The 11843-nt window shown below is 38.4% G+C and overlaps 1 protein-coding gene across 1 annotated transcript; it reads right to left on the bottom strand.

The window, feature by feature from the left end:
- Nucleotides 1–691: 691 nt before the first annotated feature.
- Nucleotides 692–6708, bottom strand: LOC116387799 (uncharacterized). Its single transcript, XM_031855186.1, has 6 exons — nucleotides 6442–6708; nucleotides 5279–5461; nucleotides 4888–5145; nucleotides 3197–3295; nucleotides 2836–2853; nucleotides 692–2499 (listed from the first exon to the last, which is right to left on the bottom strand). The coding sequence occupies exons 1-6, from the start codon at nucleotides 6506–6508 to the stop codon at nucleotides 2402–2404; spliced, it is 723 nt and encodes a 240-aa protein (XP_031711046.1). The 5' UTR covers nucleotides 6509–6708; the 3' UTR covers nucleotides 692–2401.
- Nucleotides 6709–11843: the final 5135 nt, after the last annotated feature.

Genomic DNA, 11843 nt, shown 5'->3' with positions numbered 1-11843 from the left:
GACACCAATGTTTGAATCACAAAGGGTGCTGTAATACATATATGTCACTGAGATTACAGCAGGACACCTACAATTGAGCCTGGATTATTCTTATATTTCACAGTATGATTAAAAGAAGTATCCAAAAGATCCAATTAACCTTTCAAATGGAGTTGAATGCCAAACGTATTATTAATATTAACCAATCAAGTATTAATATTCTATTCTATTATAGTAGAAGACTGATTTATACCGGAATATCTTTAAATGCATATCTGCAATATAACATTGGTTGGTGGTGCATACTGTAGCCTATATTAAGCACTGTAAGAAATATTTAAAAAGAGCCATAATGAACATCCCTTATTAGTGTAAAAAAAACACAATCTTCTGTTTCATATTATATTAGTAGAAGTACTGTAACCTACATGTATATTCACCATATTCAACCATCTAAATAAAAATCGATTTTTATATGTCAAGCATGAGGGATAATTGAATATAGTTAAAACTATGTTCATGTCTTAGTAATGCTAAAATCAGAGACGTTATCAACACAAATCAAGCATTTGTTTCTCTGCTCTTTGGTTTGAAGCTAAGTGTATGCCTATTAATGAGATTAAATTATTGATCTATTAGTTGTTAATTCTACCTCATGCATAATGGATGGTGTGCTTGAAAGGCAAAGTATCAAAACTCCAGAAGATACAACTACAGTTATGTTTCTTTTATTTGAATCAATACACTCAGAATACTTTACTAATACATAGAGAATAATACACAGACTTGAAGATGCATACAATAACATATTAACAGACTACTGTGTGAATAAAGAACCACTTTTCAGCAACAAGGAAGCAGAAATTGCTGAAAATAAAATAAATCAGATTGACAGCATTTATTCTCAGTGGTCTCCCACGAAACTTCTGTCAACATGTTAAATCTGGTTTGTTGAAATGAATCGCTCTTAATGAGCACTACATTCTTATAGAGACCAATTTTGACATCAAAAGAAACATTCTGCCTCTGATTTAACCATGTCTGGTCCTTAATGTATTGTCTGGAAGGACTATATATGCTAGAAAAGCATGACAACAATAAGAGGCAGCCTACATACAGCTCTTTTTGACTGTTACAAAAAAGGTTGCGTGTATACTTTGAACACTAATTATGGAAATGAATACCAAATGTTAAACACTCATTAAACCATTACACAAACTTGTTAGTCATGTTTGAAACTCTGATCATTGATGAGACGTAAAGTAAATATCCTACTCTTTTCCTGTTGCTATAAGTCATAACAGGCCACTTGCACATATCCATATCTGGTCCAATGCTTATGTTGTCGTGACATTATATACATTTTATAATAACTTACGCTCATACAACAGTTTGTGTTAATAGCTTCTGGATATTTGAATAGTGTATCATGCAGGCATATGTTTGTTGATGGCTGCGTAATGCAAAAAAAAGAAAGTTGGAGAATGGTCAAACGGCCACTACACCATCTCCTAAGTCTTCTATAAGGCAGAAAAAAGCGTTGCACAGTTTGTATAAAGGCTTCATTTTAAATATTACTTTTAATTAGATGTGTGAGAGGCGATGCCCAAACCATCCCTAAATCGGCTAAAAATAAAAGGGGGAAATAGTTCATTCTGGATTAAATCAGCATTAAGGTGACCTGACAGAGAGTCTATAGAGACGATATACATTATCCTACCATAAAAGTATCTTTAATCATATATTTTATTAAAATTTCACATGAGCAAATAATAGGTTAAATCATCTAGACAGTATCACAAAGAAATATGAGAGCCATAAGGATGGCATCTCAAACCAAAAGCAGCACGGTCCAACTCTTTGGATAACTGGACACACTTGGAGGAGTCCATTCAGTGTTTGGCAGAGTTCAGTGCGATTGGTTTATCAGTGGCACAACAAAACACTTGAGTTCAGCAGGGCTTTATCTACAGACTGTAAGACAATTTGTGACATTCTCTGTCTTAACGTGCATTAGATACGGTACACACCTGAAATTGAACATTTTCATTGTATATTTTATCACATATGTTGTTTCATTGAAAAGCTTAGTCCAGACAATATTATCCGTCTGCCCTTAAAGTTATTAGTTGTGCAAGAAGAAGCTTGTTTGTACATTGCTGCAGACAGTGAACATGTTTACATGTTGTCTTGGTGCGTATTAAATAATTAAGTTAAACAGTATATGCAATATGTGATAGAGGCATTAAAGTGCATTAAATAATGCAGTCTGGAATCCAGACCACACGCGTCACAAACGGTGGCTGTTGGTGCTGTAGCAAAAGCTTGGTTGCATTGATTGGGCAACACTGCCCATAGTGCTAAATCAGTAAGTGGAAATTCAACAGGAGAAATGGAGTAGAAAGCTCAAACGTGACCCTGTTCAACAGCTCTCAGCTAAGGTGCTGTAACCGCCGCCTTTTATGTCTGCAGCCGTTTCAGTCATGTCTTTAGGGTAATGTATAATTGAGCCGATAACACCTGCAAGGAAATCAAACGGCACAGATTAGGCTGAAATTCGGAAAAAATTAAAGAATAAAAAGCTGCAGTAACATATTGAGCTGTGCATGCTCACTCAACTTTTAATCCCTGTGTCACATGCTGACCTGACAATTGCAGTCATAATAAAAGTGAGTCATACTGAACAGGTATCACGGAAGGAATCAAAATGGATAAATGACACGAACATGCCTATCCACAGGGTTTGTGGTTTTGAGTTCATTTAATATTAAACTCTTATCAATCACTCCCCCCCAATTATGTTAAGTGAGAAGTCTCCAGTGACTAAAGAGAAAACATAGGGATTGTTTGTCTTACCTCCTGGGTGCCTCAAACCTAGGGAGAGTGTGAGAAAGACAAAGCACATGACTATGCTTTATATGTCCCTGTGAGCGTGAGACTCCATAGCAAAAATCATGTGACAGGAGAGAAGTTTCAAAATGTAGCCGAGTATATGAGGGTATTTACGGAGGGAATGAGGTTTTAAATTAAAAGCAGATGTAAAGATTAGATAGCTCCGGCTGTTTGCCGACAATATGCAGCACTCAAGACTGCATTCTGCTACATTTCGCTGTATCATGAAGGCTGCTTCCGAGTGTGTAGCTGTTCTTAAAAGGCTATGCAACTTGTTTTATTATTATCCAAATGGAAAGTGAAACTCATGTATATACACACTGACCCTGCTTTTTGGTGAGGAGGAGGCTGATTGTGACAAATCCTGCAAATGCCACGAGCGTCAAGATTGCCATCAGTAGCCGAGGCAAAGAAAACCCTGGAACTAGAAAAACAAATGCAATTGTAACCCGACTGCATGCCAACAAACTGGCCTCTGTAAATGGAGGGGGACTTTCGCAATCACAGGGACAAACAATCACTTTCACTTTTGTGTAACCCTTTCATCTTGTAGCATAGAAATGGGCCTCGTGCAGGAAGAAATACAGAAACTAATTTCCTCTTATTTTGGTTTGCATCCACGATGTTGATATTTTGTTAGTACCATATATTTCTGGGATTCACCAACGTTTTTGTATTTTTGCTCTATTTTGGTCGAGAGCACTTATTCAAATATAAGAAAAAAAAACATCTTGTTTTCACAGTCCACAAATTGTTTGTCCAACACAAGGAAACGGTTTGAATTAGAGGAACATTTAAAAAAAAAAAAAAAAAAAAAAAAAAAAAAAAAAAAAAAAAAAAAAAGAAAAAATGCATGAATATCATAAAATCAAATTTAGGTTATTTTATGTTTAAGAGTAAATATAATTATTATTAAATTTGTGAGATAAACAAATTCTATTGGTCCAATGATCCCAACTAAGATCAACCCAAAAGCCTTGGATGATATTCTGGCATTCAGCTACTGAATAGCTGACATACTGCTCTTAGATGCTTTGGTCATCCACGCCTTGATTTTCCTGTAAGGTCAGTCTTGACGCTCTGGAAAATCATGTTTACCTAGCTAACAGTACCTCAATTAATTTCTTCTTCCAGCCATTATTTGTGGCATCTCTCCATTTCTTTGACATGTGCCAGAGTATTTGCACGACATCTGCCCTATTAGTGTTTAAGGGGCATCACCTACGCCAATAATGAATCAGGTGTGCCGATTCATTATTCGGCACACCTGGGTACGAGCAGGTTTGGATGGCTAAGAACGTTTGGTGCATCTGGAGTGGAGTCTCTAAACAGAAAGTTAAGAGAAAATGTAAGAGACATTTAAGAGAATGTAGCTCGATGAGGCCCATTGGGTCATATGACTTAGTCATTTGGCGTCAGCTGCCTCCACCACCAGCGGCATTCAGGCTTTTTTTAACACTGATTTCCAACTAGAACTATGAGGTAGGTACAGCTACAGACCCAGAAAAGGCATTATCCAATAATGTGATTGTTTCTATCTATTATCAATTACAGTGTAGTGGCAATAACAGTGAATGAATGAATAATGTAGAATGGGTCCCGCCTTACAATGAAGTTGCACCTGATCATTCATGTCACAGTCAGAGTGCATTTATTGCAAAAATCATTTAGTTTCTATTAATGCTACAACTTCTGCACTTAATGAAAAAGTTTTTCCAAAAGAGAATCAAGTAAGGGCTAAAATCCAAATGCCATTAGGGGGGGGAAATTACTGTATATTATTCTTATTGATACAATTCATTACTTTGCACCACGATGTTTGCTCCAATACACCATTTTAGGTATTGTTAAGTTAAAAAAGGTTAAGTTAAAATCTGGCCCACAGCCCAACACTGCAGTATCAACAATGTGGTTATTTCAAAAAGACATATTTTGTGGGTAACATGCAGTCATTAGGTTTGACACATTTGATGATAGTTACAAAATGCGCTCTCAAAAGCAAGTACGGATACAAACCTGACTGCTCCTCTGAAAGCATCAGCTCTCTCATCAGCTTGATGCACCGCTCCTGAAGGTGGGTCCCCTCCGTCTTTGTGCGCTGCTCTTCCTGGTCCCACATCGCTTTGAAAGCCAGCGCTTCTGGTACGTGGGCCGTCCACGTGTCGGTGTTGTCCAGATTCAGATAGACCTTCCCATCATAGAACACCCGGTCGGCCCAGTGCAGCTGAGACCCCTCCAGTATGCATTCACGAGAACGAAGGACAGTGTGGTTTCCTAGGGAGGAAGAAAAAGGCTGTTAACATGCACAACATTGGACTGACCGGGACATCAGATCTGAGGTGAGCTTTTGATTATGTCCATTTCTACAGTCGTTATATTTATTACTAGTTCATGATGATTTTCTTACTCATGACTGAAGTCTGGTTGAAAGCGATAAGAGTTGGAAGGAGTGCATCAGCCGACATCATTTGGATGATGCTGTCAACTTCCTGGCTTTTGCCAGTAAGAGAGAACCCATTGAGAAGGACCTGCTCCACAACCTGCTGAGCACCCACCACTCCCCGCTGCTGGACCTGCACTATGATGGTATCTAATGGAAGGGCAACCAACATGCATACATTTAACAGCAAAACAGTAAAAAAAAAAAAAAAAAAAAAAAAAAAAAAGAAGGTGGACTCCAAATGTTACAGTAGGCTTTAAGTCCCCGTGGGAATGTTTTCATGTAATGAAACCGGAGATGCAAAATAGGCTAAAATGGAACTTGTGCAGAAAATACTCAAATGTCAGAAATGAGTCCTTTATGGACATTTTACTTTGCAAAATATAAATAGATTATAACTGTGAAAAAAACATGAATGTTCCTTTAAATTATGAATGCTTTCACAGAAATTAATTTCAGTATTGTAACGTTTTAAGTGGCACCAGGTCCATTACTCTGCAATGTATAGTCAATGCATTTGCAGTGGAAGTAGTGCACACTGCGTCACCAGCTTTATTGTGTACACCTTTTCTTTTATCGTTGAAGTTTTTATCAACACTGTCAGACTGGGGTTGATTTAACTGTGAAGTCGTTATTTTTGGAGGAGTTTCCAATAATATGTATATATTAAAGGGTAGAGGTGGATGATAAACTAGAGACCTTCATTTTAATTTCGTCCAATACAACACAATAACTCACTACTGCCTCATAAATAACCACAGAGCGAAACTAACAACTCATTACGACAGTGTCAACAAAGACCGAGCCCTAAGACAATATGTATTGCAAGGCTATTGTATTGACGGTGCAGTTATAAACTAAGTCAGCTGCGCAATAAACTTCTACCCTGCGAAAAGCAGAGGAGGAAAAGCGAAACGACTCGCTTGTATGAACAGCCAGTCTACTGTACGTTAGGCTGCCACGGGCAACGTTACGTGCTTGTGAAGGCTAACTGACGTAACGTTATGATTACATTAACCAGTTTTGGGTTAACAATCCGTGTTTTCAGGCTTGTGTGCAATTATGATTTCTTAATGTGATCTATTAGCTACACAGGAAAGCAATACAATGCAAAGAGACAAGCTTCTTACCTACTGGAACAGGAACACTCAGTGATAAGTCGCAAAACATCAGCACCAAAATGCCAAGTAAATGCATTTCTAGCGCTACTTGGTGACGACTTAAACCCCAACTTGTTCAACCGTCAAAGGACAAAAAGTCTCCAGAGTTATAAATAGACAGGATCGTTTTTAAGCCATTTACGTGAAGCCAGCGCGCTAATGACACATCCTAGCCGAGAGACAAAACTTTCACAAAGTAGACGGTCACTGACAGCAGTACTGCTCTCCTTTTTTACCTTACTGCTCACTCCGGTTTCCTTTTCTTTAAATGTGCGTCAGTCTCGCTCCTGATTGGTTAACCGCTAATGTAGCTGGCACGTGGAATTGTCGGTTCTCTGCCTGCTGTGTTGATAGTATAATTAGAGGTGTAACAAAAAACAAGGATAGATCATCATAATATTGTTCTACATACATGCCCCACAAGTCTACATGTCTTAAAGTCTATCTGAAGAACTGGTCATGTTTGAGGCCACTAAAGACTTTATTGTCCTTTATGGTATCCATTTTTAAATGAAGGCCTATGAATACAATAGTCATTTTATATATTTAGGAATGTATACCATCATTTTTTATTTTTTTAAGTTAGTAAGTAAATCTAGCTGTCTGCCTTGTCAATGATTCTGTGCAGCTTACGAAAAATATTTAGCCGATGGTCTAGTTCAAACATAATCCTGTATGCTGTCAATTATTGTTCATTTACAACTTTTAAACTGGCCGTTATCCTGGATGATACAGTCTGTTGTTTTCATTTGTCTGATAATAAGGCACATTCTGTTCATCTCAATCTCCCAGTTTAATTTTAGGTCATGAATTCTGCGTTCCCATTGTTATCATATCTTATGCGTTACATGAAATGTTCAGAAACAAATGACGCAGGAGCATAGTAACTAGATTTGTTGTGTCAGTATCTCCAGTATCTGTCTGTCTTCTATGTGTGTGGGCACATGTTATGTGATGTTATGTTATGTTGTCACCAGACCTTTAAAATGGCCTCAATCTTTTGCAGGTGGATCTTTAAAATGGAAGGTATGCAGGTCAGATGGGAAGTGATAGTATAAACACTCTGCTGTGAGAGTGCAGGAGACTTCACAGAGAGAGGGGACTGTAGTCAGGCTGTTTTATGCTTCCGGTAATCCAATATGGCCTGCTTTGCAGTAATACAATAATTTACAACACACTTTTGTCGACTATGCTTTAACAAGCTTGTGATCCTGCTTACTTTAAGTAGTGTTTCCCATGTCTCTTGAATGTGGTTGTATTTTCTTTGTGTTGTTCTTCTCATCATAGTCAGTTGTGACTCTGCATATATGTGCATCAAGAACTAAACAGGGGTCCATTTAGAGTGTTTGTGTTGGAAACAGTCAAATGTTCTGTACTAATTAAATACTAAACACAGAGGGGAGCTACTGACTTTGGGTTTAAGCTAGAAAACATCCAGTTGATAAGAAGGATTTTTAAGTTTTCTATTTTGTTTTCTTATTGTTATTCTTGTTCTTGGTCTCAGTATTAATCAAGAAGTATACTCACAACCTTTAACAATACCACAGTGTAAAACTATATGATAGCAAGTAAAACTATACCTTTTTGGACCTCGCACCTCCCTTTTAGTTGTTTTTAACTTGAAAAAAGTATATACTATCCCCAGACATGTCTGTGTCCGGTGAAATGAGGGGCTGAAGTGGGTGTGACCTTTTGTTTGGGAGTGAAGCAAAGCTGCACAGGACACAGTGCCACCAATAAAAAAAACTAAATTAAAATATATTATATAACAAAATGTATGGATGCACATTAGAATGTAAAGAAGTATATTTGATTGTCTAAAGACTTATTTTGTTTTTATTTATATACGAAAATTGTGTTTCTTTTGTTCGTTGCCTCAGGGCAACATTGTACAGTTACGACATTTATGTTCAGGCAATATCCTGCTATAGGGTGGAGATGATAATTATGATCATAGTTAATGTTTTTAGTTTATTATCTACTGACAATTACAGAAATGGACACAGGAACATATAATGGGAGCAATCGGGCAGTTAGGGTAGTCATAAGATAAAATAAGATAAGATAAAATAATCTGTTATTAGTCCCGCAGTGGGGAAATTTACAGTCATAGTCAGCAGCAGGGGCGTCGTTAGGCCTATTTTAGGGGGGCTGAAGCCCCCCTAAAATGTTCTTCAGCCCCCCCAAATAATATGGCTTTAATAAAAAAAAAAAAATTGAAATGTTTTTTTTTTTTTTGGTGATGCCATTAAATTAAACTATTGTTTCTCACATGGACAAGTTATTTATAACTCTAACATGCTACATACAGTATGTGTGTGCGTTCTGGTTTGTATGTTTTCTCCCCCTTCAAATTACAATCCAACAGCCTATCATCAAACTTAACGATATAAAGTTGACACTGTCAGGTCCATTCTCCATCCATTGTGTGCGGTCCCTTTAAGAATTAGGATTTGGGAGTGACGCGGATATGAAAGCTAGTTTATCCGTCTTTCCTTTACAAGCAGGACAATTATTTCTCTCTTTATTTGAGAAAAGTTCATATTTGTGTTGTCAAATCTCACAATGACCCTGAAATTAGGTCTCTTGTGTTATCATATACTGAATGCAAGCAAAACTACAGAGCAAAATCACACTCTTTCTGATTGAACCAATCTATGAACTGTCTGAAACAATGGATATCCACGGCCCCAAATGGGCCCCAAAAAAAATTTCCGCACACTGCGCGCGCAAACATGCCTCTCCCCTTGGGGCTAAGCCCCCCCCTGTCTTTGAATCCTAGAAACGCCCCTGGTCAGCAGAGTAATGTGTGTGTGTGTGTGTGTGTGTGTGTGTGTGTGTGTGTGTGTAGCTGTGTTTGTTTACATGTGTGTCAGGGGATGAACAGGAAAATGAAGAAGTGGCAGAGGTTCCACGCCTATCCTGATGGAGAACAAATAAACAATATTTGCTGCAAACAAATAAAGACGTTCCCTAATAACAAACCTTGGGTGACAAAGGAGATCAAAGCTGCTATTAATAGGAAGAAAACTGCTTTTCTCAGTGGCGACAACGACATGATTAAAACTGCCCAAAAGGAATTAAAAGCAATAATCAAACAGGGTAAGCGTAAATATAAGGAAAGGGTTGAAGGACAGATGTCCAATAGCAACACAAGGGGCCTCTGGAATGGCATGAAATCTATTACTGGTTATGGGACCAGCTCTCCCAGCGTCCCTGGTGCTGGGATCAATGTAAATGAAGCAAACCAGTTCTTTGCCAGGTTTGATGAATTTGATTTCTCTGCATCTCACGAGAGCGTCCTTTCTTCTCTTGCACTGAGTAGTCCTGAGGACTGTAGCCCAGCTATTGTACTAAATGTTGAGGAGGTTCGACAGCAGCTAAAGCGCCTTAAGGTTAACAAGGCAGCAGGCCCTGACGGTGTCCATCCACTCACCCTTAACGTCTGTTCTGACCAGCTGTGCTCAGTCCTTCACTTTTCCTTGTCTCTGTCTTCATCAAAAATTCTAGTAATGTGGAAAACATCTTGTTTAGTCCCAATCCCAAAGAAAAACAGTGTGAGGAGTCATAGTCTTACTAACCTCAGACCTATAGCCCTGACGTCGCACATAATGAAATGTTTTGAAAGGGTTGTCCTGGGTCACCTGAGTAGACAGGTTTCAGTCTTCCAAGATCCTCTGCAGTTTGCATACAGGAAGGGTGTAGGTGTAGATGATGCACTACTTTTTATGCTCCACAGTATTTATAGTCATCTTGCAACAACTGCCAGCTCTGTTAGGATCATGTTCTTTGACTTTTCTAGTGCTTTTAATACAATCCAACCGCACCTTTTAGCTAAAAAACGGTCTGACACTATCTTAACTAAAACTGGAGCTCCACAGGGAACAGTTTTATCCCCCTTTTTATTCTCACTTTATACAGCTGACTACAGGCAGAGCTATGTGTCCTGTAACATCCAGAAGTTCTCAGATGACACTGCTCTGGTTGGTCTACTTACCCGAGGCAACGACCTGGCCTAAACGGGCGGTTGAATCTTTTGTCAGCTGGTGTGATGACAATTTTTTAAAACTAAATATTGGAAAGACCAAAGAGTTGGTTATTGATTTCAGAAGGAAGAAGGAGGAGGTCTCCCCAGTGACAATTGCAGGTCAGCAGATAGAAATTGTCCAGTCGTATAAATATCTCGGGGTCTATTGTGGTGGAAAATTTCTAGGTTAATCGGGAGGAGAGAGTTTATGTTCTCAAATCAATAATGAAGTCATCAGAAGATTCAAAGTTGTCTTTTTCCGTTTATTCTCTTGCAAGAGGGAAGAAAGCACAGCAACTACGTATTCAGTAGACTGCGTGAAACCTTCTTCGAAGTGCAATATTCAACATCATTTATGCATACAAAGGTTCACGCCTTTACAACTTCAGATAATGCGTCAAAAGGGGAGTAAAAGTATTTCAGACAAAGGATGTCTGTTAGTCAAGGTCTCTCTGTGTCTCTGTCTTACCAACAAAGAAACAGTGTCTCAACAGATAACAAGACACCTGGATACAAAACTAATTAAAATCATCTCCTGACTTCCTCACATCGAGTATTACATTCTTTAAACATTTCACATGACACTATAACATAACCTAACTTATATACGTGGTCAAGATATCTGTATTACGATCTATACTATAACATAATTCTATACTACAACGTAATTTCCCATTACACTATCTGGACAGTAAATTAAACTGGAAGAAGAACACTGATGCTGTTTTTAAAAAGGCTCAGTCCAGACTCTTCTTCCTGAGGAAGCTGAGATCCTTTGACATCAGCAGGAAGCTTCTTCATGTTTTCGATCAGGGGATCTTGGCTAGTGTTCTTTTTTATGCTGTGCTCTGCTGGGGGGGGCGGCATCACTGTGGATGATAAAAACAGGATCAATAAGATGATCAAAAAGGCTGGCTCAGTGATTGGCCTTACCCCAGACTCACTGGAGGTCACTGTTGAAAAGCGAACAAGGGCCAAGTTAAAAAGAATTGTCTTGTTTGAAGGCCATCCACTACACGGTGTCTTCAATGGACTCTGAAGCTCATTTAGTGAGAGGCTCAGGATGCCTCAGTGTTCTACTGAACTACGAAGAAGGTCTTTTGTTCCAGCATCAGTCCGATTTTTTAATGAACACCTTTAGAGGTTTTTATCTTTCTGATGTCGATCATGTTTTATATTGCATTGTCTGGTGTTATTTATCTTTTGTAATGTGTTTCTGTCTGTTGTGTACTGTGTTGTGTACTGTGTTGTGTACTGTGGACTGTGTCGTCTGTATGAGTTTTTGGGTGACAAATGAGTTTCCCCACTGGGGATTAATAAAGTTTTCTAATCCAATCTAATCTAA

Source organism: Anarrhichthys ocellatus, unplaced genomic scaffold (assembly GCF_004355925.1).
Source record: "Anarrhichthys ocellatus isolate YVR2014 unplaced genomic scaffold, GSC_Weel_1.0 scaffold15, whole genome shotgun sequence".
NCBI lineage: Eukaryota > Metazoa > Chordata > Actinopteri > Perciformes > Anarhichadidae > Anarrhichthys > Anarrhichthys ocellatus.
Note: the sequence above shows the minus strand (reverse complement) of the source record. Positions and strands in the feature narration are given on the sequence as shown.